The 27217-nt window shown below is 34.5% G+C and overlaps 1 protein-coding gene and 1 long non-coding RNA gene across 3 annotated transcripts; both read right to left on the bottom strand.

Moving 5' to 3' along the window:
- Positions 1–496: 496 nt before the first annotated feature.
- LOC127516179 (uncharacterized) lies at positions 497–10767 on the bottom strand. Of its 2 annotated transcripts, none has more exons than XR_007930943.1 (4): positions 10593–10767; positions 7064–8120; positions 2522–2615; positions 497–1806 (listed from the first exon to the last, which is right to left on the bottom strand). It is a non-coding gene; the product is annotated as an uncharacterized LOC127516179 (long non-coding RNA). The 2 variants fall into 2 exon arrangements; XR_007930942.1 differs by having other exon boundaries at positions 10468–10608.
- A 192-nt stretch (positions 10768–10959) lies between these two features.
- On the bottom strand, positions 10960–24837 carry LOC127516178 (macrophage mannose receptor 1-like). Its single transcript, XM_051900552.1, has 5 exons — positions 24740–24837; positions 21545–21638; positions 16128–20407; positions 15679–16035; positions 10960–12355 (listed from the first exon to the last, which is right to left on the bottom strand). Exons 3-5 carry the CDS (start codon positions 16162–16164, stop codon positions 11988–11990), a joined length of 762 nt encoding a protein of 253 aa, XP_051756512.1. The 5' UTR covers positions 16165–20407; positions 21545–21638; positions 24740–24837; the 3' UTR covers positions 10960–11987.
- Positions 24838–27217: the final 2380 nt, after the last annotated feature.

Raw genomic sequence — 27217 nt, 5'->3', positions numbered from 1 at the left:
ATTGATAATAAATGTTTCTTGAGCATCAAATCATCATATTAGAATGATTTCTGAAGGATCATGTGACACTGAAGACTGGAGTAATGATGCTGAAAATCCAGCTTTGATCACAGGAATAAATTATACTTTACAATATATTCAAATAGAAAACAGTTATTTTAATTGTAATAATATTTTGCTGTTTTTACTGGTATTTTTGATCAAATAAATGCAGAAGAGATTTCTTTCAGGAACATTAAAACACTTTCTGACCCACCAATGCACTTATTTTTATAAAATCAATATGTACATGCTATAAACACTCTTTTAAATGCTTATTTTGTAATATGCTTAATTTTTAATGCTTATTTTGGGCATATGTAAGAGTAGTGAAACAATTTATAACACAAGAGTGAATATATTTAGCTAAGACATGTTTGAAAATGTTTTACAGACAAAATGTTTGCAAACAGAGAGAACTAATGAGAACAAGGAAAGAGAAAATGTCAGAAACAGCTGAAGATCCTTTAGTTATATTTAAATGTAATGTTGACATCAGCAGTGATATTAAAATGCAGATCATTCTTCAGCATGTGTTTCAGTAATATGTCAGGCTTCTTTTTAATTATCATTTCATAACACTAGATGGCCTCAATGTACACAGTGTTGACATACAAGACAAGACAGTTGAGAATAACAGCACAACATTTAAATGAACATATTCATACTTATATTGTGTAAAATGTTGTTTTCTGTCATTCAAAAGCTGTTCCAGTTCAGTTTTTAAACAACTTCAGTTTATCTATATAACAATTTTTTCACCACAATAAATACATGCACACAATATAAAACATTTGTTATGCATAAAATGACAATTCTTTTGATCAACAATGCAGAGCAAAAGCAGTGTATGTAATCTTACATGTGAATTTATCTCATAAAATACATATCAAGATATATATATATATATATATATATATATATATATATATATATATATATATATATATATATATATCTCAGCTATAGCTAAATTATATTTAATTCTGTCTTTTGTTGATGGAAACATTAAAGTTTTTATGACAATTGAATGTTCAGAGCACTTCAAATCAATGAGATTTAATATTTCCTTCATATTAACCAGGTTGGTTTGCTATTCTGTCTATTGTTTCAGTCATTTTATCCATGACATTCTGTAACTGAACCATTTCTATCCACATCTGAACGAACGCCATCCTAACTGGCAGAAGTCTGATCAAATGAGCTCCGAACAAACATGACGTCTGAGACTTTATCTGCGCAGCCAGTACACTAATGTCATAGATCTGTATGAAGCGCACTAATTCACCGGCAGATGAAAAATATTTACTCAAATCCCCGACATCATGCTCTGGGTTATTGAGGTCTCTCAATATTTCATCAACTCGCTGACTGATGTCTTTCATCTTGTCAGTCAGAGGGGTGATTATATACTGAAATGTTAAAAGTTCAGCTTCAGTGTCTTGTATAAATTTTTCCTGCTGGCTCCTGATCTTCTTGTTCCAGAGTTTATCACTGATTGCAGCTCCTGAAAGCACAACTACTGCTGATCCCGTGATAAGAGCAGAAATGCCCAGATGAACTGGAGCTAAAACTAACCCCAAACCCATCATGAAGCCTCCAGCTACTTCCACATTCCCTGCATTAGTAACGGCTTCAGAAGCACGTCTGAAATCTTCTTCAAATGTGCGGATGAGAAGACACACTCTCTCCATACTCTGCTGGATCTGAGGGAAATCTCTCAGATAGAGGGCGATCAATTCATTTTCAAGATGATTAAACACAGATCTAGAGGGGAAAAAACTGTTTATTAAAATGTATTGTACTGAACAATTTGTAATACATGTTTCTAATAATACTAACAATTGCTGAAATGTAGATTAAACAATTTTATTTTAATAGTTTATGAAACACAAGTTTTGCTCTTAAACCAACTTTGATTTATAATGCAATAATCGGGTCATTGACGAATAAAGTTTTTAAAAGTGTAAAAAAAAAAAAAAAACTAATGGAGATATAATTAATTTTGAAGTTGAAGTGTTAAAGTGATCCAAAATGGTCCCTTTATATCGGTTACTCCGAATGACATCAATGAAATTCATTTCTCCGGACATTCTTTCTCATAACAAAGCAACGACTTCTACACATAATTTTAATACCATGTTGTTGATATATGATGTTATAAAATCATGCCAGAATAAAAAAATATATACATGTATTACATTTTAAGATGAAATGGCTGTATTGGCTTTTGGACGGTTAAACTGAATGACTTTTTGACACTTCAAAATCTTTAAAATACATTTCTATGTAGCAAAATATAATTAAAACCTTTTGGATTCAATAAAAGAGATCTAGTTGTACTGACTTACATACTTTGGATGTTATATCTTTGTTTTTTATTATTATTAAGGCCTTTGGACAAAGAAAAGACCCATCACGTCATTGACCCAATCACATTTTTGTATTAACAGATAATTAATGCATAAAATCATTCTCTTACATCATTCTGGGAGGTTGCTCTTTGCTCTTGCACCGACGCTTGCGTTTGTTGCTTTTAATTTTTCTTGCATTGACTCTACAACACACCATCAGAGCTAACACAAGCAAACACAAGAATATTGGTGTTTCACAGGAGAAATTTACAATTATACAAAAAAAGCAACAAAACAATTGTCTATTTAACAACTACATGACAAATTAAGACTAACATCTTACATAAACAAGTTAAATCTACTCATAAATCAAACTAAATGTACTAAATTACATATCAGAGATATATAAAATATAAATGCATAAATATACATCACTAACTTTGTGCCCTTCTCAACCAGTAAATCATGTACAGTTGGAGCACTTCTACACAAATAAACAAAAACTAGTCATTAAAACTTGAAGAAATTATAATACCTATAAATAGTTCATATTTTCACAGTTAGTTTATAAAGACAAGGAGTAAATCCATGCACAGCTGAAACACATCCTTAATGCTATAAAACATCCAGATAAACTTATTTGAAATGTTAAATTGATAAAAGTTGCCTTTTTACCAAAAAAGTAATTTCAACTCTTCATTTTATTCATACTTTGATATAAGGGGCTGAGGTGGGTCAGAGCTGCATAATTTAGCCTATAGCTTAATAAGAGGTCCTGCTATTGTACAGTAAATTGTAAGTGTATATTGAAGTTTCACAGGCTGTTTAATGCTGCTCAGAGGTGTCATAAATACATTTACACTGCAATTACAATTAAATCCCACTAAAGAAGCTCTTCTGTGCCACCTTTGCAGTGTAAATGTGGCGTAAGAGTTAAAGAGTTATCTCTTTCACCCCTATAGCAGCAACACCCCTACTATCATCTGGACCCTGCTGACCACAGAGCACATTTCCATGAATTGCATAATAACCTTAAAGGACCCCATGTTTTAAAATGTCAATTTTTAGAGCACAGACTAAATATCACAAACAAAATTTTACAGTCATAAAATTACAAGAAGCTATTCAACGTTTAATGGAGCTGTTGAAATGAAATTCTTACACTTTTTTTCACCCCATATCTCATGTCATGAATGTTAACAAACAACAAAATACAAACAGAAAATCACTTTTGCAGCTTTAACAGAGATTAATTATATTCAATGTATAAAGTGAAGACTATGCAGTGCTATTTTAGATTTCATTATTCATTTTCTGGACCTGAATACTTACCTGAAAAATATAAAATGTATTTTATTTGATATCGCAACATATATCCGCAGAAAAACAAAATATTGCAATGTCAGTTTTTTTTTCCAATATTGTGCAGCCTTATATCACATGTTAACGCAGCAGTGACACTGCACTTATTCACAATCACAAAAGTTCATTATTTGCATGTGCTTTAAAGCCTTGCCGGTTAAACATTTCATTCACGTGCTGTTCTGATATGTGCTTTTTCTGAGCGCGTACACCCGAAGCGCGCGCACACTAAAAGCCTGTCAAACAGCACCTGATTGCGCTAATACTGTCAAATACACACAAAGTTTACATAAACACAGTTGGTTATGTCTAAAGTGAAAGTAATCGTATGCTTGTCTTTTTGTTAGATGCGTGCAGGTGTTAAGATAAACTGTATCTTATTATATATATATATATAAAAAAAAATGTAAATGTACAAAACGCACAATATTAAATTAAATATTTAATGACATAAAATGAACAGTTCAGATGGACCTGTAACAAGATAACAATAATAAGTGTATTAACATTAAAGGGATAGTTCACCCAAAAAAGAACACTCTGTCATTTACTTCAGTTTTCTTCTTCTGTTGAACATAAAAGTTACTTTGAAGAAAGTGGGTAACTAAACAGTTGCTGGTCACCAGTGACTTCCATAGTATATTTTTTTCTATTAAATCAATGGGGACCAGCAACTGTTTGGTTACCCACATTCTTCAAAATGTTCAGCAGAAGAAAGAAATTAATACAGGTTTGGAACAACATGCAAAAGAGTGAATAATGACAGAATTTTTCATTTTTGGGTGAACTATCCCTTTAAGGACAAGCGGCATCATGTTACTATTAGGCTGCTGTCACTTTAAAGGATTAGTCCACTTTCAAATAAAAATTTCCTGATAATTTACTCACCCCCATGTCATCCAGGATGTCCATGTCCTTCATCTTCAGTCGAAAAGAAATTAAGGTTTTTAATGAAAACATTCCAGGATTATTCTCCTTATAGTTCAATGGTCTCCAAACGGTTGAAGGTCAAAATGTCAGTTTCAGTGCAGCTTCAAAGAGCTCTACATGATCCCAGACGAGGAATAAGGGTCTTATCTAGAGAAACCATCGGTCATTTTCTAAAAAAAAAAAAAAAAAAAAATCTAAATGTATATGCTTTATAGGCACAAATGATCGCATCACAAGTGCTTCCACCTGAACGCGATTCCGTATTCTTCAAAAAGCTTACGCTGAATGTCCCACGCCTTCCTTATTCAACTTACGGAACGAACGCGGCGCCTTCAACCGTTTGGAGACCATTGAAGTCCACTATAAGGAGAATAATCCTGGAATGTTTTCATTAAAAACCTTAATTTCTTTTCGACTGAAGAAAGAAGGACATGGACATCTTGGATGACATGGGGGTGAGTAAATTATCAGGAAATTTTTATTTGAAAGTGAACTAATCCTTTAACCAGCCGCAACAGTCAAACACAGTTTATATTTCTGCAGTGTTGCATACAAATTATGACAAAGGTAATCTCAGGTGCTAATTTAATGTAAAAGTAATTTAATTTGAGTTTGAATATCATTTTTCATTACCTTTTTAGACATACTGAAAGCAACAATGGATAGGCTAATTCATCTCAGCTCTTGAAAATAAAGGAAAACAACGTTCAAACTGTCAACTCAAGGTGAACAAACAAGTGTATTCTATGAAAAAAAAAAAAAAAAAGAAAAAAAAAAAGATTGTTTCAGTCACTCAGTAGGAATAGCATTGAAAACAAGCATATTAATTAGCACTGAACGAGAGAGCTCTAGTTCGTGAACGAATTGAACGAACTAGTACATCTCGTTAGTGAATGAAATGAATGAGAGTGTACCCGGCAGGTCGGTAATTTAGCATATGAGTCAATCTAGTTCAGAAAGCGGATGCAAAGCGCAGTTATGGTACTGCGCACATACGCTTGTTAATATATTCATATTTAACATACAGAACTCCACGTTTAACATAATCCCAGATTTATGAATGTGTAAATGTTTGACCAAACAATTTAAATGTTAATTATGCAAGAAAACCTTGTGCTTTGGTTATCTAAACCACTTATTTACCACTTATTTCTTTAATGGGTTGGGTCTAGATTAGGCACACATTTTAATAAAAGTTTTTTTTAACAAGTAAATACGTTCGGTAAATTAAGACAAAACACATAAGACACTCTTTTTCGCCACCTGCTTGCGTATTTATGTAATATGAAGAAATGGTCACTGAACGAATCAGTGAACGAATCATTTTGGTGAACGAACTGAAAATGAACGAATCTCTTGAAAGAATCAAAATTTCACTAGTGAACAGTGATGGCCGACGATTCACAAACAGCAATTACTTTAGTAATATGAAAAATTGTGAAAAGATTAGCATTAGATTACCGATCGTGGATAGTCTACAGTGTGAGAAATGACTGTCAAATTTTGACGCATTAATATTGAAGTGTAATCAGATATAGTTCATTAACTGTAAATAGTTGTTTTGTGAATTTGTTTTTTTATTTGTGAATTCAATTGTATTTAATTTTACATTGAGAAAATAAAAAGTTCCAGGTTACAGATATTTTTAACATGCAGTTTATTTGCAAATGTAGAATAATATAGTCCTATATATGCGGGCGGGGGTTAGTACCAACTAACATGTAAATTGTATAATATAAATGGTTTTGTACAACTACAGGTTTTTCCAAACAAATGGAAGGAACAAGCAGAGAGGTGCACAAACAATCTTCTTTATTTGACACTTAAACATAATTAAATATAATCATACAAAACACACAATACGTTAGAAAAATACACAAGTACAAATTTTTTACATAAAAATAGCATTCAGTGGCCACCGGTAATGATGTATCTTGACTTGACAATATCAATCTCTCTTGGGATAATTCAACATTTGGGAAGGAAAATAAAAACAAAACAAAACATACAAAACCCCAATAAATTCATGGCAAACAAACCCCTCAAAAATGTCTTTCCCACAAACCTGTTAAGCAAAATAAAACAAACAAACAAAATACAATAAACCCTCCCAGCAGATAATAGCCCTTGTTGAACTGAAACCAGACAATCAAAAATAACAATAGCCACTCACAGTTCTCAAGAACACAAACAAAAAAACAATACCAAATTAAAGAAAATACAATTAAATCAAATCAAATAGAAAAAAAAAACACACACCCAAACACGCGCTCACACGAACACGCACTTATAGCGAATTATATATTTCGCTATAATGCGACTTCTACACACACACACACACACACACACACACACACACACACACACACACACCATACCTGGAATCGCTTAGGGCCCTCAAATCACTAAGTCCGCCCCTGTACATACATAAAAATAACAATAACAATGAAATCTTATTTGAATTTCTGTATGTTAAAATGTCAGTTTACTTTAGCAAAACCCCTATAAGTGATATACTATAACTATATCCTATTAAATTTGGCAATGTTAACATGAGTAATTGTAGACAAATGGGATTGTTCAAATCATTCAATATAACGAGATCCGCTGTCTCGGTCAGGATCCACTTCTGTCTCAGCGGTTCAAAATGTTTTGTTTGTCAGATTGTCTCCTAAATTTCTGATAGTTTGTGTTGTTTTCTCAAGTTCATCGATGATGTTCTGTAACTGATTAATTGATTTCCTCATTTCAGCAATGTATTTCCCTGCTTTTGACCTGATCTCACTTTCATCTAGTTCTTCATGTATGGGTTTTTCTGCTAGTTTGTCCATGTCATCGAGCGCTCTGCTATATTCAATAACTGAGATCATGTCCAGCACAAGGTTAAACCCACCATAAATTTGTGCTATTGATGTAATCAAACGCATCATTTCAGACATCTGCATAGTCAGTTTAGGAAGCACTTCTATCCGCATCTTAACTAAATCACTGGCATCTTGCTCTACGTTTTTAAAGTCTGTCATTATTTTCTCAGTACGCTCATGAAGGTCTTTCATCTTTTCAGCAATTGGGCTGATTTTATCCTGAAATTCTTCCAGTTTAGATTCAGTGTCTTGTCTTAATCTGTCCATCTGGTACTTTTTCTCAGAGCTGCATCTGTTACTTTTATTTCCGGCATCTCTGAGCATCATTGCTCCCTTTCCTCCGACAGCAGCTCCAGCAGCAACACCAACAACACCAACAACAGAAGCTCCCAGAGTCAACGGAGCTAAAGCTATTCCTGCTATTCCTAATCCTGTAACCACAGCAGCTCCTCCAGCGATCCCCGTCACTCCTGCATCTCTAGATCCTTCAGTAGAAGCTCTGAAATCTTCTTCAAATGTTTTGATGATCTCTTGTAGTTTCTTTATGCACTGCTGGAGTTGAGGATGATCTCTGTCATAGATTTAATTTGAGTTAATTAGATTATCCCATAATCCCATAATATATAATAATGTATTTGTGATTTTTTTTTTTTTTTTTTAAGCGTCTCAGAAAAAGGTACAAAGGCTGTCACTGGGGTGGTACTAAAGGTACTAAAAAGGGGACTCAATTGTACCATGATTTAGAATATGTAGCTTAAAGTATAATATGCACTTTTAGGGGTAAATAAGGCGCACAATGGTGTAACTTTTGAAATTATCCCAGACAGCTTTTGTATTTTTGTTCTGACTAATCCAATCTGTTCCAAAGACATGGAAATGCAACTTTTTATTCTTTTTTCACCCTCTTTTTTCACTTTTTTTTTTTTTGTGGAAACTATATCTGTAATTCAGGCAAATCACTGCAGTAATCAATCACACAATAAAAGCATTGACACTGCTGAATTGTGTCGGTGACTGTATATACTGTATATAGCTACCACAAATATAATACATAGGCTATATTTGTTTTTTCAGTGTTCTCACAAAATAAACACTAATATGTAATCAAGAATACAAACATTTAAGCTCAGTGGTAGGATACTACTACTAATAATTTTTTTACATGTAGTCCTATCTCACATGTTGTGTGTATTAGGTATATGCATTTGTTCTCTTATTCTTTCATCGTGATCTACACTCTCAGTTTCACTTTCACGGAAGATTGCTATTGGTTCGCAGACTGATCAATCATCATTGCCCGCCACAGCCAATCAGATTGACTCAAAATGAAGCCGCTTTCAGAAGAGGCGTTTCAATAGCCTGCAATGTAACTTAATGTAATAATGTACACAGTAAGAAATAAATCATTACAATACCAGAGAAAAAGTACTGCAGCTACTGATTTGTTGCACGCCTTACATTTGTTTTGTGACATTTCCCTCCAAAAAATGGCTTATTGCGACTCATCATGATCAAGCACGTGATATAACATTAAGAGTATGTAAACAAACGCGCACAGTCTCTGCGTCGACATCTTTAAAACACGAAACCCATTCAGTTATCTCAAACACTTTTTTAAGGATATGTTCACAGTGTAAATTAGATTTTAAAAGTCCTTCACTGCTAATGGAAAATGGCGGTTTGTGCATAATTACTCCATGCTTAAAATGTGTATCCAACCGAGACGCACCCAAAATTTCCAGCTGTAAGATTATGGTATTACCACTTGAAAAAACAGTCTACTTTGAGTTTTATGTAGTTACTCCCGAACAAAGACTAATTACAACCTGTTATTTTCTTTCAAATTGTCGCCACAGCGTGTGTAGTTTCGGTTTCGTTTCAAGTGTTTACATTTCACATCATCCCCTAATAGATTACCCACACTAGGGCTGGGCGATTTAACAAAAAAATAAAATCTAGATTTTTTCAGAACAATTGACCGATTCACGATTTCGATTTTTTATGTTTAACTAGTCAACTTAAAAACTTAACTACAGTATAATTCAAGTAACATTATCTTTACTAACCATCTGGTTAAAGTTGTAGTCCAAGTGCAGCACACCTGAAGTGATCGACATGGTGTAAATGTAAAACAAATGATTTGTTATTTGTTAAATATCTTTACAGAAAATATGCATTAAATATGAAGGCAAATTTTGTACAAACTTATCTTAAACACATCCTATACACTCAGAAATAATTTAAAATAAGAAAAATGCTAAATATTTCTTAGCCTAAAAGTAATAGCAATAAATAACACCAGTAATAGGCTGTTATTAACAGCAAATGCTTTGTAAAAACAGAAAACGACAGCACCTTTCAGCCTGTCACCATCATGCAAACATGAAATATCAAACACACAGCAGTAGTTCTTTACAGGCATTCCATTGCGCTATTTTTATGTGTGGCTGTTGCACTCGTGTCTCGCGTCTTTAGCAGCGTTAAAAGTAAAAAAAAAAAAAAAAAAAAGTTCAACTTGCGTTTAATAACTTTGCTCTTTTCTCATTCCACTGCCCGCGTCTCATTTTTTCAACGCAATAACGCATTTCTGAGTGAACAGCCGCTCAAGACTAGCGATGTGTTCTACGTTCATAGAGCGTCACATGAGAGCGTTAATCAGCGCGCCATCATGTGGTCGGATCATTTACTTCTCTTACCGGTTATCATTGCTGTATTGTCAACATGTCTAATTGTAAAGTTTGCTAACATTTTTATTCAAAATCGCGATTTCTCCATTTAAAAATAATAAAATCGAGGCAAAACATTAAATTCGAATTAATCGAAAAAATCGCCCAGCCCTAACCCACACACATTAATAAATGCAAATTGAACAATAATGTGCCACCAAAAACACATTCACAGCATTACACTAGCCAGACCTTCTTGCAGTCCTGAGCGAAGCCAGATATAGCTCGAGCTCCACACCTCGACGAGTCTCCAAGTAGAGCTCGCTGCAGCAGAGATCGTATTATTATAGGGAGATAAGAGGGTCTGTATCTCTTACCATTGGAGAAAGCGTAACGGTTAACTTAATCACGTGCAGCACCTCTCAGCCTATCTTGTCGCCGTTCAAAACTCCTCCCTGCATACAGCCAGCATTAGCCGTTATGTTTTTTTGGCTAAAGGTTGCAGGCTTGCCTACCAGTGGCTTTGAGCATGAAGTCTCTAAGGAACAAAAGTGGGCGTTTCTGTATTTGTGGGTGATTTCAAACTGGTGGGTGTTTATATATCATGCATTGAAAATAATCCCCTTCACCCGACCCCACCCCTAACCCTACCCACACTCTGACGTGAGCAAATAAGGTAACGCTCTCAAAAACGCCCCTCTGTTTATGGCCTCGCCCATCAATCATTACTGTCCTGCAGAGACCTGTACTTGGTGGCTTTGGCTGCAGCCTGTGCAGCCTAACTGCAGAAGTGGAGGAAATTATATTTAACTTGTGTATTCTGAGTAAAAGAGGCATAGTATGTGAATAGTACAGATTACTAGATTTTTACAATTAGAATCACTGTAGGATTTTACAGTGTAGTAAGTTAGTGTGCAATTTCGAACAGCCTCTGCATCCGGTCAGTGAGTTCTAGGAAATGTAGTTCATGTTAGAATGACAATGAACAAGAGGAGAGTGCCCTCTGGTGGACATCCAGGGCACACCAGCTGGTGATCGTAACATTTTATTGCAGAATCAAAACTATAAAATATATTTTCTGTCTTGATAAAAATGCTTCATCAAGTGTGACTTTAACAGTGACTTTGAAAAAAAAAAAAAAAAAAAAAAAAAAAAAAACATGCTATTATTTTTATTATTATTATTATTTTTGTTTACATTGTGTATACATTGTGAAATAAAATAAAGTGATGTACCATCATTAAGAATTTATTTCATGCAGCTGAAATTTTCATGTTTTGTAAGTCATATCATATCTTAAATATCAAACAAACACATCAAAAATCAAATATAAATTGTACATATTTGTTAGATTTAATTGACAGTTCATTGTGACATCACTTCACTTCTGACTTTCTAAGAATAAACCAGATTTCATTCTGCTGAGACACAAATAATATTATTCTTAAGATCTGCTGCTCACAGAATCACATTCCACCAGTTATTGATATAGATAATATTAGTGAAAAACAAATACATAAACACAAAAGATATGCAAAGAGATTCTTAAAACAGACATATATTGTGTTTGCATTTTAGACATCTAAAAATATTAAACGTGAATGTTAGAAAACTTTGAAAAGATCACATTATGTCATGATAACTAACATACAGAAATAAAACACAATTAATAGATTCACTCAGAATTTACTAAAGAACAAATCAAACAAATGAAAGTAAATAATGATGAAAACAGTGAATGTAAGTAAACACACAAACATTCACGTGTCTTTTCACTCATCATTTCTGCTGCAGATGAAGTTGAGTTTGTGAGTTTCAGGAAGGCTGATCCAGCGCTGATCTCCTCCAGACTGAACTGCTCCTTTTCTCTTCTCGAGGCGGCAGTCTTCCGGTGTTGTTCCGTTCCCTGGAGCCCAGTTCTGATAGCACACGATCTCTCCACTCAACCAGAGCCACATGTTCATGCTGCAGTAGTTGTGTAAACCCAACCACACCAACTCAGTAGACGCCCGTTTAACCACATTCATCACACGATGCTGCATCTCTTCTGAATGAACCGAGACCAGATCCGTATGATTCTGTCTGCAGTATCTCAGAGCTTCAGACCACGTCAGATTCTCTTTGATCAGAATCAGTTTATCTGGACACAAAACAAACCACAAGCAGAAACTAGAGAGAGACTGATCAAAAACAACATGCAGAACAAACACTGTGGAGGAATTTGTCATGTCAGACATGTAGTGTGAACTTTAAGATATCTGGAGGTGATGGACGGATTGTGTGTGTTTTGTGAGGATCTGCTCACCTTCATGACACACAAAAGGACGTTTGATGTTGCAAACGGCGTCACCCCATCGTCTCTGAGTGTCGTGTTCGAAAAGTGTACAGTTTCCATCATTATTAGGTTCACCAGGATACCAGTATCTGAATGAGGAGTTACTCTGATCTGACCACTGCCATGAGTCTCTGAACAGACCGATCCAGACATCACCAGATATGAGACTATCATTGATGAACTTCTAAACCTGTTGATTCTCATTCTGGTTCCTCACACTGACCAGATCAGTGCGATTCTGTCTGCAGTAACTCAAAGACGAGTCCTGTGTTCACTTTAAGAAAAACAATTAAAAAAAAAAAAAATTAAAAAAAATGTTCATTATTCTTATGCTGCTTTATGGTTTGATGTGAACAGGAGCAGCAGTGGAAACATCAGAAACACGTGTCATTCAAAGACTGTTTCTACAGCTGATGATATATTGAATCTTCTCAATATCTTCAGGATTATTTTAAAGATTTAACATGAAGTAACATTATGAACATCATGATGATTTTAAAAAGTAGCATAATAATTTTGGTAATAGCGACACCTACAGGTGAACAGAATGAGTGTTAGTTTAAACCTGTCATCAGGGTGGAAAGAGTCCTGAAAAAATATTTAATCAAGTAAAAGTAACATTACTTTCCAATTAGGGATGGGCGATATCTTATCTCTTACTGAGATAACAACGATAAAGCCTAGTTGATGATTTGGTTTCTATTTCTATTTCTGCGATCCATTCGCAGCTCACGTGCAGAGCGAAAACAACAATGGCAGAAGGCCATAAAAAAATAATAATAAAGTGTTTAAAATAGTAAGCTACATGTGTTTAAAACATTATTTTAACACATATATTGTCTGGGGTCTGAACATCCATGTGCACCAGACAAAAGACCCCGATTGCTCAGACCTCCACGATTGAAGATAAAAGAGTTCAGATTAATTTGCTGCTTTTTCAGATATCTGAAAAGGAGGAATATTGATGATGAGAGTAATAATACATCTCTGATCTGTTTTACTCATTTGGAATACAGTGAGTCAATTAATTCATTTACCTTTATTATTATGTTTGTGGTAGTTTTGCAATCTGGTTTAAAATCTAATTGACCTAGACTACTTGATAAAGAGAATATCTGTAAACAGTTTATCAGAATACATTTGTGTATTGTTCTTTTTACACATTTATTATTATTATTATTTTACAAATGGACACATTTAAAACATTTACACATTTTGTCTACAAAAATTCTGGATTTATATATTTTTCTCACTTAAGATATGCAAATGTACAGAGCCCCTAAAGGGACATGGTGGTGGAAAAAAAAAGGGATGGGAGGAAACATATTTTTCAAATCTTTTGCGTTCTCTGACAAAACCTGTTGTGAGTTCAGACAAACACTTCCTGTTTAATTTCCCTCTGGCAGTGGTTCAGACAGCTCTGTACGTTAACAATGGAGCAGATAATAGAGTTTGATTCTGAACTGAGACTTAAATATAAAGAAATATGTTCAGTGTTTAGTTCAAGACACGGTTTTGACGTCAGTGAAAGACACCTGAAGGATAAGTTCAGTAAAGTTGACAACATATTCACAGATTTGATTTTCCTGGATCAATAACTCGTGAGCTAAACTTTGTTAAAACACAATAACATCTCTTTTTAATTATAGACAAGAGATACAACCTAATTTTCCTCAAAACGAGTCTTCCTCCACACTGTACAAAATACACTGATCTCTATGAGCAGGAGCTGAAGGGACCGTCTGCAAAGTGCAAAACCTGAAAAGTGTTACTACAAAAATATTCAATAACTTCAATGTTGAACACTGTACTGTCACCAAATTCAGTTCACAGATCATTGCTCTCCTCACTTAGTTTGATAAAATGTGCTTTTTAACAGTGAAGTTTGCATTATCATTATTATTATTGCATAATAAAAAATCCGTCAAATTATGCAAAATCACATTTTATCAAACTAAGTGTTTGAGTATAACCAGCAGGAGAACAGTGATGTGTGAACTGAATTTGATGATAGTACAGTGTGCTACAGTGAAGTTATTGATTTTTATTTAATTATAAAAAAAAAATACAAATCATAAAAATTCTCATAAAAAACTAACAAGTTATTGATCCAGGAAATTCAAATCTGTGAATATGTTGTCAACTTTACTGAACTTATTCGTTCAGGTGTCTTTCACTGACGTCAAAACCGTGTCTTGAACTAAACACTGAACATATTTCTTTATATTTAAGTCTCAGTTCAGAATCAAACTCTATTAACTGCTCCATTGTTAATGTACAGAGCTGTCTGAACCACTGCCAGAGGGAAATTAAACAGGAAGTGTTTGTCTGAACTCACAACAGGTTTTGTCAGAAAACGCAAAAGATTTGAAAAATACTTTTTCCTCCCATCCCAAACTTTTTCCACCATGTCCCTTTAGCGGCTCTGTACAAATGAAATAAATTCTTTAGGCAACATAATTAGCCTACTTGAAGGAAAAAAAATTCTTTGTGATGTTTTAATTTTGATAAATCATTGCATATACACCTGCATCACACGTCATCAGAGCGTTTCATAAGGTTATACAGAGTTACAGACTTCGGTCACCGAGAGCCAAAAACAAACAGCAGCCGCCTTTAACAGTTCCTCCTGAACCAAAACAATGAGCTCATGCTGCGTTCACTCCATGAGGAACTATAATTATGAGATGGAAACCCGTGAGCTTCTACCTGGAGCAGTTCACGTCCTCAGACTCGGATTTATGAGTTTCTATTTCAACACAATCGACACCAAAATAAATCTGCAGCAGTCAGGTGGAACAAGTAAGAGCTCTGTAAGTTGTTTGTGTTCATTATTATTGTAATGTTCTGTGCTTTGAGCAATAACATTTCTAGCTGGGGTGATCTCACATTGTGACCACAGTATGAGCACACAGTGAGAGCGCTGTGAGGTTACACTTTTAGATCACTGAGAGACAAACTGTTGTATGATGTTGGCGGTACTGACACTTTGTGAAGAAGATATTAAACATTAAGGCATCAATTGAAGCGTGTTTTTTCTAATCAGAAGTAAATGTTCTGGAGTCGTTATATTTGGTATATGGTGCATCTATAAATTAATGGTTGTAATTTTAAATAGCTGAACTCACTGTTGTTGCAGATGAAAGTCTGGCTGTTAATACATGACACATCATTCCATTGTCCACCCTTCATCACAGCACACTCGTCTCCGCTGTCTGGTTGTCCAGGAGCCCAGTTCTGGTAGAGCACAGGATCACCTGAAGACCACTGCCATTTATTAACACCCGTCCTCTGCAGTCCAATCCAGACATACTGACGACGTTCATCATTCACACTCTTCTTCAGCTCGATCATGTCGTTCATGTTGTCAACGGTGGCCAGATCTGTGTAATTCTCTCTGCAGTATCTCTGAGCTTCAGTCCAGGTCTTCCTCACGTTTATAAAGTGATACTGACGCTGAACACATTCAGATACGGAGCAGAGAGCTGTGAAAGAGAGGGTTTGATTTAATGCTTTTCATAACAGAGTCAAACCTGATGAAACTATAAACCATAAATAAAACAACAAACACACTCACCAATGAGAAGAAGAATGAAATATAGAGTTTGCTCCATTTCTGAGGAAGAAACACATTGAAAAACTCAGATAATCCCATATTCATCTTGGAGTAAAACATGATCATGTAATTTAAAAAATAGCAGAATAACAAAATTCACAATCATTCAGACAATATTAACATCTCAAAGTCTAGTTGTGTTTGAAGAATGAACATGTGAGTTGTTCTTACTTTAGAGGTCATGTGTTTCTGTCCTGAGTCTGATGTTTCTGTCTGCAGCTTTAAACAGTGTGATTATTATATCTGATCTCATCCCTCATTCAGCACATCATTTGTGTATTTCTCTTAAAAACAACCCTTTTTACATTTTACTTCCTCTGTGTTTGTGTATTTGTCCACATCTCTTACCTCAAAGTAGGAAAAAATAGGTGTTGATACTCTCTTCATTTGCATTCTTGTGATTCACTGAAAGAACTGCAGGACGGCGGGAGCATCTCAGAGATCTGATCCATGGTTCATTAAGCTTTCTCTGCAGAGCACAGTTTGGTTTTACTGATCAAATGTGTAGCTTGGATGAAACGTAAGTCACTTAGAATAAAAGCAACTGCTGAATTCATTAATGCATCTGTTCTTTTGTGAAATCAGCTTAAATATCTTTGAGGTATGATATACGAAGTAACTCTTTTAGGCCCGGTTTCACAGACAGGGCTTAGCCAAAGCCAGGATTAGGCCTTAGTTCAATTAGGATATTTAAGTATCTTTTATAAACGTACACTAGAAAAAAACATTACTGGTGTGCATCTTGAGACAAAACAATGACATTGACATATTTTAAGATATGTCAGTATAAGTTGCTTTCAGTTAAAACAGATCAAACATGCATTTTAGTCTAGGACTAGCTTAAGCCTTGTCTGTGAAACTGGGGGTTAGACTCTTAAGTCACACTTAAAATGTCATTTCATGACATCAAGTGTCTCAAACGCTTCACTAATGTCACTTTTCTTCATCATGTCTGAAGTGTCAGTGTGTTTAAATCAGCTGGTGTTTTGATGATTTTTAGTGGATGTATGAAGTCAGTTCACACAAATGACTGCTTATAAAGACACATCACTCTGCTTTATTCTCATTTTTATTGTGGTACAGTGTGAATTTCACAAAGGCAGAATTTCCAAGATGCAAAAACTGCAAATAAACTTCGCTTAATGGCAAGAAATGCGTTTCCAAAAAAACAGGGTTCATTTTCTCTTTTCCAGCCAATAAATATCATAATAATCATCTCATGTAAATCAACTTCTTCACATCATGTTATTACACTTGTGTATGTTACGTCTTGAGATTTTATCTTATTTGTCATTTGTTTTGTGTGCTTTTGCGAGCTTTTCTTTTTCTTTCTTTTTTTTGTTTTCTCTACATGTCTACAGCTACCATTCTCAAGGAGGTAATTGGGTTCACCTGTTGCTGATTTGCTGCCCATTCACCTCAGATCCACTGATTGGCTGCAGCCAGGAGAAAGCCAGCATATAAAGCCAGCACTGTCTCACAGCAAGCTGAGAGGGTTGTAGATGGTAGTTTGCCACATGGGCTTCTTTTGTCTTGCCCCAGATAACTACTGTTTTCTGTTAATGACAAGTGCTACCCATTGGTGCTGCTGTGAATGTGGTTGAAGACTTATATGTTGTTTTGTTCAGAACTTAAGATTTTCTTTCAAGTAAACCTGTAGGGAGGTGGGTGCCTTTGCTTTTCTCCTGGTTATGTGTAGTCAGGAAGATAGGCAAGTTCATTTGTTATTTATTTTCTTTTTGGTTATGTATAGGTAAGTTATGGTTAAAACTGAGTTAGAAACTTTTTGTTTGTTGTGTTGGCCTTTGCCCCCTCCTGAAGCTTATGTTTTCCCTTCATCTTTTACATTTGATTTAATAAATACCTTCTTAAGCTCATTGGTTCTGGATGTGTGTTACTGGGGTGGGAGACAAGACGATCCTGTGCTCTCTCTCTCCAAAATTTGTTACTGCCATGCCATTACCCCTAGACTAAAAAGGGCTGGCATGTAACGTGTAAAAGCTTCAGTTGGAGCTAGTTTAATAATGAAATATTTATCTTTGATATTGATTTAATCAGAATAGAGGTTTTAATCATTATATGCTACACTGTTCAATTTCAGTATGAATTTATTTTGGCGAAATACTTTTATTCATGAAGGATGCATTAAATTGATCAAATGTGACAAAGACATTTATAATGTTACACTATATTTTCTGTCAAATAAATGCTGTTCTTCTGAACTTTCTATTCAAATTATCCTATTTTCTCCAAAAATATTGAGCAGCACAACTGTTTTCAGCATTGATAATAAATGTTTCTTGAGCATCAAATCATCATATTAGAATGATTTCTGAAGGATCATGTGACACTGAAGACTGGAGTAATGATGCTGAAAATTCAGCTTTGATCACAGGAATAAATTATACTTTACAATATATTCAAATAGAAAACAGTTATTTTAATTATAATATTTTGTTTTACAGTATTTTTGATCAAATAAATGCAGAAGAGATTTCTTTCAGGAACATTAAAACACTTTCTGACCCACCAATTCACTTATTTTTATAAAATCAATATATACATGCTATAAACACTCTTTTAAATGCTTATTTTGTAATATGCTTAATTTTTAATGCTTATTTTGGGCATATGTAAGAGTAGGGAAACAATTTATAACACAAGAGTGAATAGATTTAGCTAAGACATGTTTGAAAATGTTTTACAGACAAAATGTTTGCAAACAGAGATAACTAATGAGAACAAGAAAGAGAAAATGTCAGAAACAGCTGAAGATCCTTTAGTTATATTTAAATGTAATGTTGACATCAGCAGTGATATTAAAATGCAGATCATTCTTCAGCATGTGTTTCAGTAATATGTCAGGCTTCTTTTTAATTATCATTTCATAACACTAGATGGCCTCAATGTACACAGTGTTGACATACAAGACAAGACAGTTGAGAATAACAGCACAACATTTAAATGAACATATTCATACTTATACATTAATTGTGTAAAATGTTGTTTTCTGTCATTCAAAAGCTGTTTTTAAGCAACAGTGTTCAGTTTCAACAACTTACAACAGTTTTTCACCACAATAAATACATGCACACAATATAAAACATTTGTTTTCTCTTATTGTAATTTTTCCTGGTAGTTGGGTGTAAATAGTACCTGCATTCACAAACAAAATATAGATAATTTTTCCCTTTTTAGCCCTAAAATTTATCAAAACAAACAGCTATTTTAAAGATAAAGAAAATAACGTAATTCACTTTACATTCACTTTGCATTAAAATGTATAAACAAAAATGTACACATTTTATTTGGGAACACAACATTTGAATAAGTAGTTATGCATAAAATGACAATTCTTTTGATCAATAATGCAAAGCAAAAGCACTGTTTGTAATCTTACATGTGAATTTATATCAAGAAATATAAATCAAGTTTAACTATAGCTAAATTATATTTAATTCTATCTTTTGTGGATGGAAACATTAAAGTTTTTATGACAATTGAATGTTCAGAGCACTTCAAACTAATGAAATTTCTTATTTCCTTCATATTAACCAGGTTGGTTTGCTATTCTGTCTATTGTTTCAGTCATTTTATCCATGACATTCTGTAACTGAACCATTTCTATCCACATCTCAACGAACGCCATCCTAACTGGCAGAAGTCTGATCAAATGAGCTCCGAACAAACATGACGTCTGAGACTTTATCTGCGCAGCCAGTACACTAATGTCATAGATCTGTATGAAGCGCACTAATTCACCGGCAGATGAAAAATATTTACTCAAATACCCGACATCACGCTCTGGGTTATTGAGGTCTCTCAATATTTCATCAACTCGCTGACTGATGTCTTTCATCTTGTCAGTCAGAGGGGTGATTATATACTGAAATGTTAAAAGTTCAGCTTCAGTGTCTTGTATAAATTTTTCCTGCTGGCTCCTGATCTTCTTGTTCCAGAGTTTATCACTGATTGCAGCTCCTGAAAGCACAACTACTGCTGATCCCGTGATAAGAGCAGAAATGCCCAGATGAACTGGAGCTAAAACTAACCCCAAACCCATCATGAAGCCTCCAGCTACTTCCACATTCCCTGCATTAGTAACGGCTTCAGAAGCACGTCTGAAATCTTCTTCAAATGTGCGGATGAGAAGACACACTCTCTCCATACTCTGCTGGATCTGAGGGAAATCTCTCAGATAGAGGGCGATCAATTCATTTTCAAGATGATTAAACACAGATCTAGAGGGGAAAAAACTGTTTATTAAAATGTATTGTACTGAACAATTTGTAATACATGTTTCTAATAATACTAACAATTGCTGAAATGTAGATTAAACAATTTTATTTTAATAGTTTATGATACACAAGTTTTGCTCTTAAACCAACTTTAATTCATAATGCAATAATCGGGTCATTGACGAATAAGGTTTTTAAAAGTGTAAAAAATGAAACCTAATGGAGATATTATTAATTTTGAAGTTTTATTATGTGTTAACAATGAGATTATGAGGTTGTTATGATCAATTAATACTGCTTTTGTCGTTTTTTACAAGATGGACAAAATCTGTCACAAAAAAGTCATTCAGTTTAACCAAAATTTCGGTTCTACCGAATGATGATATTTCCAAACAATGCTAACAGGCTGATATCTAGCTAGCTAGCAAAAGGACAATCAATCATTTTATATTTAGTACAAGTTTTTAAAATATTACAACATTTTCCATGTTTTATAGCGGTTGCACCGAATGACCTGATGTTTCGGAACGTGCGTATGAGCAAGTGAAAACATGAATTTAGTTAAGAGAGAGTTAGTAACTTTGCTTCACGACCATGTGGTCCTTTGCAGGTGTCTAAATGATGTCACATCCTGTCACATGACAGTGAATGCATGACTTGATCCAAAATGGTCCCTTTATATCGGTTACTCCGAATGACATCAATGAAATTCATTTCTCCGGACATTCTTTCTCATAACAAAGCAACGACTTCTACACATAATTTTAATACCATTTTGCACTATATTGATATATGATGTTATAAAATCATGCCAGAATAAAAAATATATACATTAATTACATTTAAGTTATTTTAATCACAAATGAAATGGCTGTATTGGCCTTTGGACGGTTAAACCGAATGACCTTTTGACACTTCAAAATCTTTAAAATACCTTTATATGTAGCAAAATATAATTAAAACCCTTTGAATTCAATAAAAGAGATCTAGTTATACTGACTTACATACTTTGGATGTTATATCTTTGTTTTTTACTATTATTAAGGCCTTTGGAAGAAAAAATGACCCGTCACGTCATTGACCCAATCACATTTTTGTATTAACAGATAATTTTAGTAATGCATAAAATCATTCTCTTACATCATTCTGGGAGGTTGCTCTTTGCTCTTGCACTGACGCTTGCGTTTGTTCCTTTTTATTTTTCTTGCATTGACTCTACAACACACCATCAGAGCTAAAACAAGCAAATACAAGAATGTTGGTGCTTCATGGGAGAAATTTACAATTATACAATAAAAGCAACAAAACAATTGTCTATTTAACAACTACATGACAAATTAACATCTTATATAAACAAGTTAAATCTACTCGTAATTCAAACTAAATGTACTAAACTACATATCAGAGATATATAAAATGTAAATGCATAAATATACTGACTTTCTCAGCACCCTTCTCAGCAGCTAGAGTAAACCATGTACAGTTGGAGCACTTTTTGCTTTTTACATACACAAATAAACAAAAACTAGTCATTAAAACTTGAAGAAATTCTAACGCCTATAAATAGTTAATATTTTCACAGTTTATAAAGACAAGGAGTAAATATGTTCCATGCACGGCTGAAACACATCCTTAATGCTATAGAACACATGTCAATTACAAGGCCCACAGGCCAAACACGGCCCGCCACGACTTTTAATCAGGCCCGCAAACAAATTCTTGTCATCACTTTAATGTGGCCCGTGCGCTGTTTAAAGGGGGGGTATAATGCTATTTCATGTATTCTGACTTATTTACACTGTTAAAGAGTTGGATTCTCATGCTAAACATGGCCAAAGTTTCAAAACACGAGTTAGACGTATGACAGAGTATCTCTGTGCCAAAAAATCTCTTCCAAATCCTTACAGGATTCGGGGTCTTTTTTTCGAGTATGTGCCTGAGTGATGCCAACAAGTTTGGAATTCCTTGTACGGGCACTTCTCCCAGAAGGGCGCGCGCACACGTTGACCTGAGCGAGAGAGCAAGAGCACGCCCATCAACGTGCGTTCGGCTTTACGTAAGTCGTCGGCAGCACTGCACAGGTCACAGGACTTCACGAAATCAACGATGTCACCAAAGAAGTGTGTTTTTCGTTGTGAGGGAAAGATAAACTTGCTTCCCAAAGAACCCAGCATTAAGTAGAGCTGAGATTTTTGTGCTCACGCAATACATTGATGCGCTCTCGACATTTGTTATTAAAATAACCATAGAAACTGATAGTTGCAATCACTTTTTTATTGGTTAAAATGAATGGAGAATATCTTGTGTTTTTCCGTAGCTGCTCGAGCCCTCAGGATCAGCGCTTATGGTTTATAAACAAGACCCAGTTCTACGCTGGATTTACAGATCATTTGAAACTGAAAGATGGAGCGGTTACAGCGGCAATGATCCCGGTCATGAGTCGGAACCGCAGGTGGAGAGTAAAACTGCTTCAAATGTCTGTTTTGTTGGCAATAGGCGCCTAAGTGCATACAGTGTAAACAACACGACTGTAGTGAATTCATAAATTCATTATTCATACGCTATATTCATTATAGTGATATAAAAGTTATCCATGGATAATGCAATGGTGTATTGTGTGTTTAAATACATCTGTTTGGCTGACCATTGATAGCTTGCAGCCGATCTCTACACAAGAGCTGTGCATGCTTGTGACAGCTCGTCACACTTTAGATCGGTTCACAGGACATTTATCTTTTATAAATATGATAAAACTAAAGACTTTTTTGAGATAAGAAGGATGCACTACTACTCTACAAGGTACTCAAGATTAACATGAGACTGGCAGAAACTGTGTGATGAGTCCTTTCAAGTTCAAGTTGTCTTTTAAAAGTAAGAGCTACTAAAATAAGCCAAATAATACAATTTCAGATATTTGTTATCTATGTACCATTTATCTATAATAGCCTACCATTTGTTGAATGTTATCAAACAGTTGTTCCTAAAATCCATGAGCTGTTTCTTAAGTAGCCTACTGTTTTGTTTAACTGGCAGTTGGCATTATGCCAAGTGCATGTGTCCTTTCAATTTAAAGTTGTCTTTTCAAAGTAAGAGCTACCAAAATAAGCCAAATAATACAATATCAGATACCATTTGTTGTCTATATACCATGTGGTATTTATATCTATAATTTGTTGACTATTTTGCTTTATCAAAATTATTTTCTGAAATCGAAATTGCTGTTTTTAAAGTACTGTTTTATGCAGTTATGCTGGTCTTATTTCTTGTTTTGATGAAGATAAAAAAAGCCTGCTGTGACACAAATGTGTTCCAACTCAAATTTAAAATTAAAACCTCATTGTTTTAATAAATATGGTTTAATTTTGTGAGGTTATATATATATATACACATACATACATACATATATATAGTTATTAATACACTTATGTTTCTTCAATAAATGAAAAAAAAAATCCTCTAAATATATATGTCCGGCCCCTGATTTTATTCACAACACTCGGCATGGCCCTTGCTGAGTTTGGATTTGACACCCCTGCTATAGAACATGCAGATCAACTTAATTTTAAATGTTAAAATGATAAAAGTTGCCTTTTTACCAAAATAATAATAAAAAAAAGTTATTTCAGTTCTTCATTTCATTCATACTTTGATATAGGGGGCTGAGGTGGGTCAGAGCTGCATACTTTAGCCTATAGCTTAATAAGATGTCCTGCTATTGTAAATTGTAAGTGTATATTGAAGATTCACAGGCTGTTTAATGCTGCTCAGAGGTGTCATAAATACATTTACACTGAAATTACAATTAAATTAAATAAAAAATATAATAATAATATAATAATAAAATATAATTTAATATAATTAAATCTCACTAAAGAAGCGCTTCTGTGCCAAATGTTCAGTGTAAATGTGGCGTAAGAGTTAAAGAGCCCTTTATCTCTTATCAGCTGTACCCTGCTGACCACAGAGCACATTTCCATGAATTGCATAACCTTAAAGGACCCCATGTTTTAAAATGTCAATTTTTAGAGCACAGACTAAAGATCACAAACATCAAAGTTCAGTTTTACAGACATACAATTACAAGAAGCTATTCAACGTCGAATGGAGCTGTATTAGAGAACCACAAGTCCTTCAAATTTAACCCAAGTGAAGAGGATGAAACTGTGCATGTGAGGAACAAAAATCATGGGACAGATGTGAGTCACACGCATGTTTCAACTGTTCCTCATTTCCTACACAGTCTAAACAACTAAATCAAACAGTAACAAAAATACTAAAATAAAACAACTACATGTCCTGATTTCATTTCCCGCTGCATTTAATTCTCTTAATTACCTCCATGACTCTGTGATTCTGTAGCTTCGTCCATCTGTGATCATCTTCTGCATCTGCTTGAACCGCACTTCAAAATAAAAGTCTCTTTAGGACCAATAACTTAAAGCAGGGCAAAAGTATCATTGTAAAACAAAATAAACATAACTAATATTTAAAAAAAATATGAAATAAACATGCATAATACTATATAAAAAATATATTTAACTAAAAACTACCCAAATACCTTTTTTAAAGATGGAGATTTGCTTGATGCAATTGTTACTGCCATTACAGTAAAACAAGGGAATACATTTTTTAATGTTTAATTGTAAAAAAAAAAAAAAAAAAAAAAAAAAATCCATTATGGGATCACATTTGCTCTGAATTTATTTGATTTCTGTAGAAGTCGTGAATGATGGTCACAATGGTCCGGAGAGTTTACAATCATCCCTGTAGGATTTGCAGTTTACAAATGTGTTGCTCCAACATCTTTATTACTATGATAAAAGTTTGCATACAGACAAGAAATCAAGTTTAAAGTCCCTTCCCAGCTAACAGAATTTTGTTATAAGCACATTCTCCAAATATTTAGTGTTGGTTCTGGAAATGTAAAAAAAATGTCCAGTTTTCTGATAGTATAACAGGTAACAGCTATTTGGTGTCTCTGGAGTCTCAAGATCCTCTCCATGCAGGCTGGCAGTGTAAAGTTGCATTTCAGCCACTCCTAACCAAAGCTCACAAAGAGACATTTAAAGTGGCTGCAGAAATACATTTTCAAACAGCTTTATTGCTGTGGTGTTTTTTTGTGCTTTGTCCTGAATTAAAATACTTTTATTTCAGAAGGCACTATCCTTCTTTTTATACCATATCAGAAAATGGTCAGTTATTAACTCCACATATCTTGCAGAAATCAATTTGACACTCTCAGGGACCCTAAAGGTACCTTCCATCTCTCTCATTCCAGCCCAAATCATCACCTGCTAGTTCCTTGCTGACATCGCAATGTTGTTGGGATAGGATGGCTATTCGGCATCTATCCAGAAATCCATCAATCTAGACCATCTATTGTAGTATGGCATTGGTCAGTGAATGAAACTATTTACCAATGAATCTTCATGCTTTTTTACAGCCACTTTAAACATTTCTCTTTGTGAGCTTAGTGTAGAGGTGGCTGAAATGCAACTTTACACACAACTGCCAGCCTGCATGGAAAGGTTCATGAGACTCCAGAGACACCAGCAGCTTCAAATACCTGTTTGCCGCTCAACACTGGCTTTTTTATAGCTTCCCTTTTAATACAATTAATTTGTTTGACAGAAAATCCTTAATTAGCCTCTATCTGACTGAGTTCTTCTGTACTCCATGTCAATCACAAATCTTTTGACAGTTCGATAATCTCTGTTCAATTTTCACAAAGTATTAGCTTTTGTCATTCCTTTTGCAAGACATTGCACCATTTCATGCTTTTCATCTTCAGAAAAATCTTTCTTGTTCCCCATATTGCTTGAGAAATGTGACTAACAAACAATCACAATCAAAGATGCAAGACTGTGATTTGACGATCACCACTGTTTGCTGTGTTTGAAACAATCCGCTGTGCTCTTTGTAGATACATCACGATGCTCTCTTTGTCAAATGCCACAAAGTCTCCACTTGATGTACCTGGCATGATGTTATTTGACCAAGGGCCCTTAATGTTTCCATTAGCCAATACGTCAAGGTTGGAAATGAGTGCTGATTTGTTATGAGCTCACTCACAGGAAGTGGTGGCATGTTTTTTTTTTTCCCCTATTCCTGGCAATACAAGAGCATAGCAGAGCACTCTATTGGGCTGAGTGGGAATGTGTGAGGTGACACTACCAGTGGCATCCAGGTGAAGTGTTTTTTTTTTTTTTTTCTCAGATGCTGGTCCAAAATGCGCAAACCACATTGTGTGTACATACAGCAAATGGGTTGTAGCTAACCAGCAGTCTCAGCACAATCAGATGTGGCATATTCTTTTATAATTTTTTGCATAGGCACCAATTTTTGTCAATTCACTAGAAATCACCCTTAACACATCTTTAGTTAAAGGTGCAATATGTAGAATTTTCTGTCCGCTAGAAGTCGCTTGAGGCATATTCAAAACAAAGGCGTAGAAAAGAATCGGGATATAGGACTCGGGAAGAGACTTGCTGAAGCACTATTTCCCAAAATCCAATGCGGGGAGGACTGAGAGTGCGTGTGAAAGAGCGGAATTGCGAGCGAGTGTAATCCAGAGATCACTTTACAGCTTTCTTATTTCTGCTTTAACATTTATTTCATGTCATTTCTATTTTTTATTTATTTATTTTAAATTAATCATTACTTGAATAAAACCTACTACAATATAAGGAGATTTAGGGATTTTAAAAATGAAATTATATTAATAAGGTAAAAATATATGCTATTATTTTTACACATCTGTGAGCATGAGAGTTTCTAACAAACTAAAAAAAAAACTTTTAAAAATAATAAATA

Source organism: Ctenopharyngodon idella, chromosome 7 (genome assembly GCF_019924925.1).
Source record: "Ctenopharyngodon idella isolate HZGC_01 chromosome 7, HZGC01, whole genome shotgun sequence".
Classification (NCBI taxonomy): domain Eukaryota; kingdom Metazoa; phylum Chordata; class Actinopteri; order Cypriniformes; family Xenocyprididae; genus Ctenopharyngodon; species Ctenopharyngodon idella.
The sequence above is the reverse complement of the archived record's forward strand: the minus strand, read 5'-3'. Positions and strand labels throughout refer to the sequence as shown.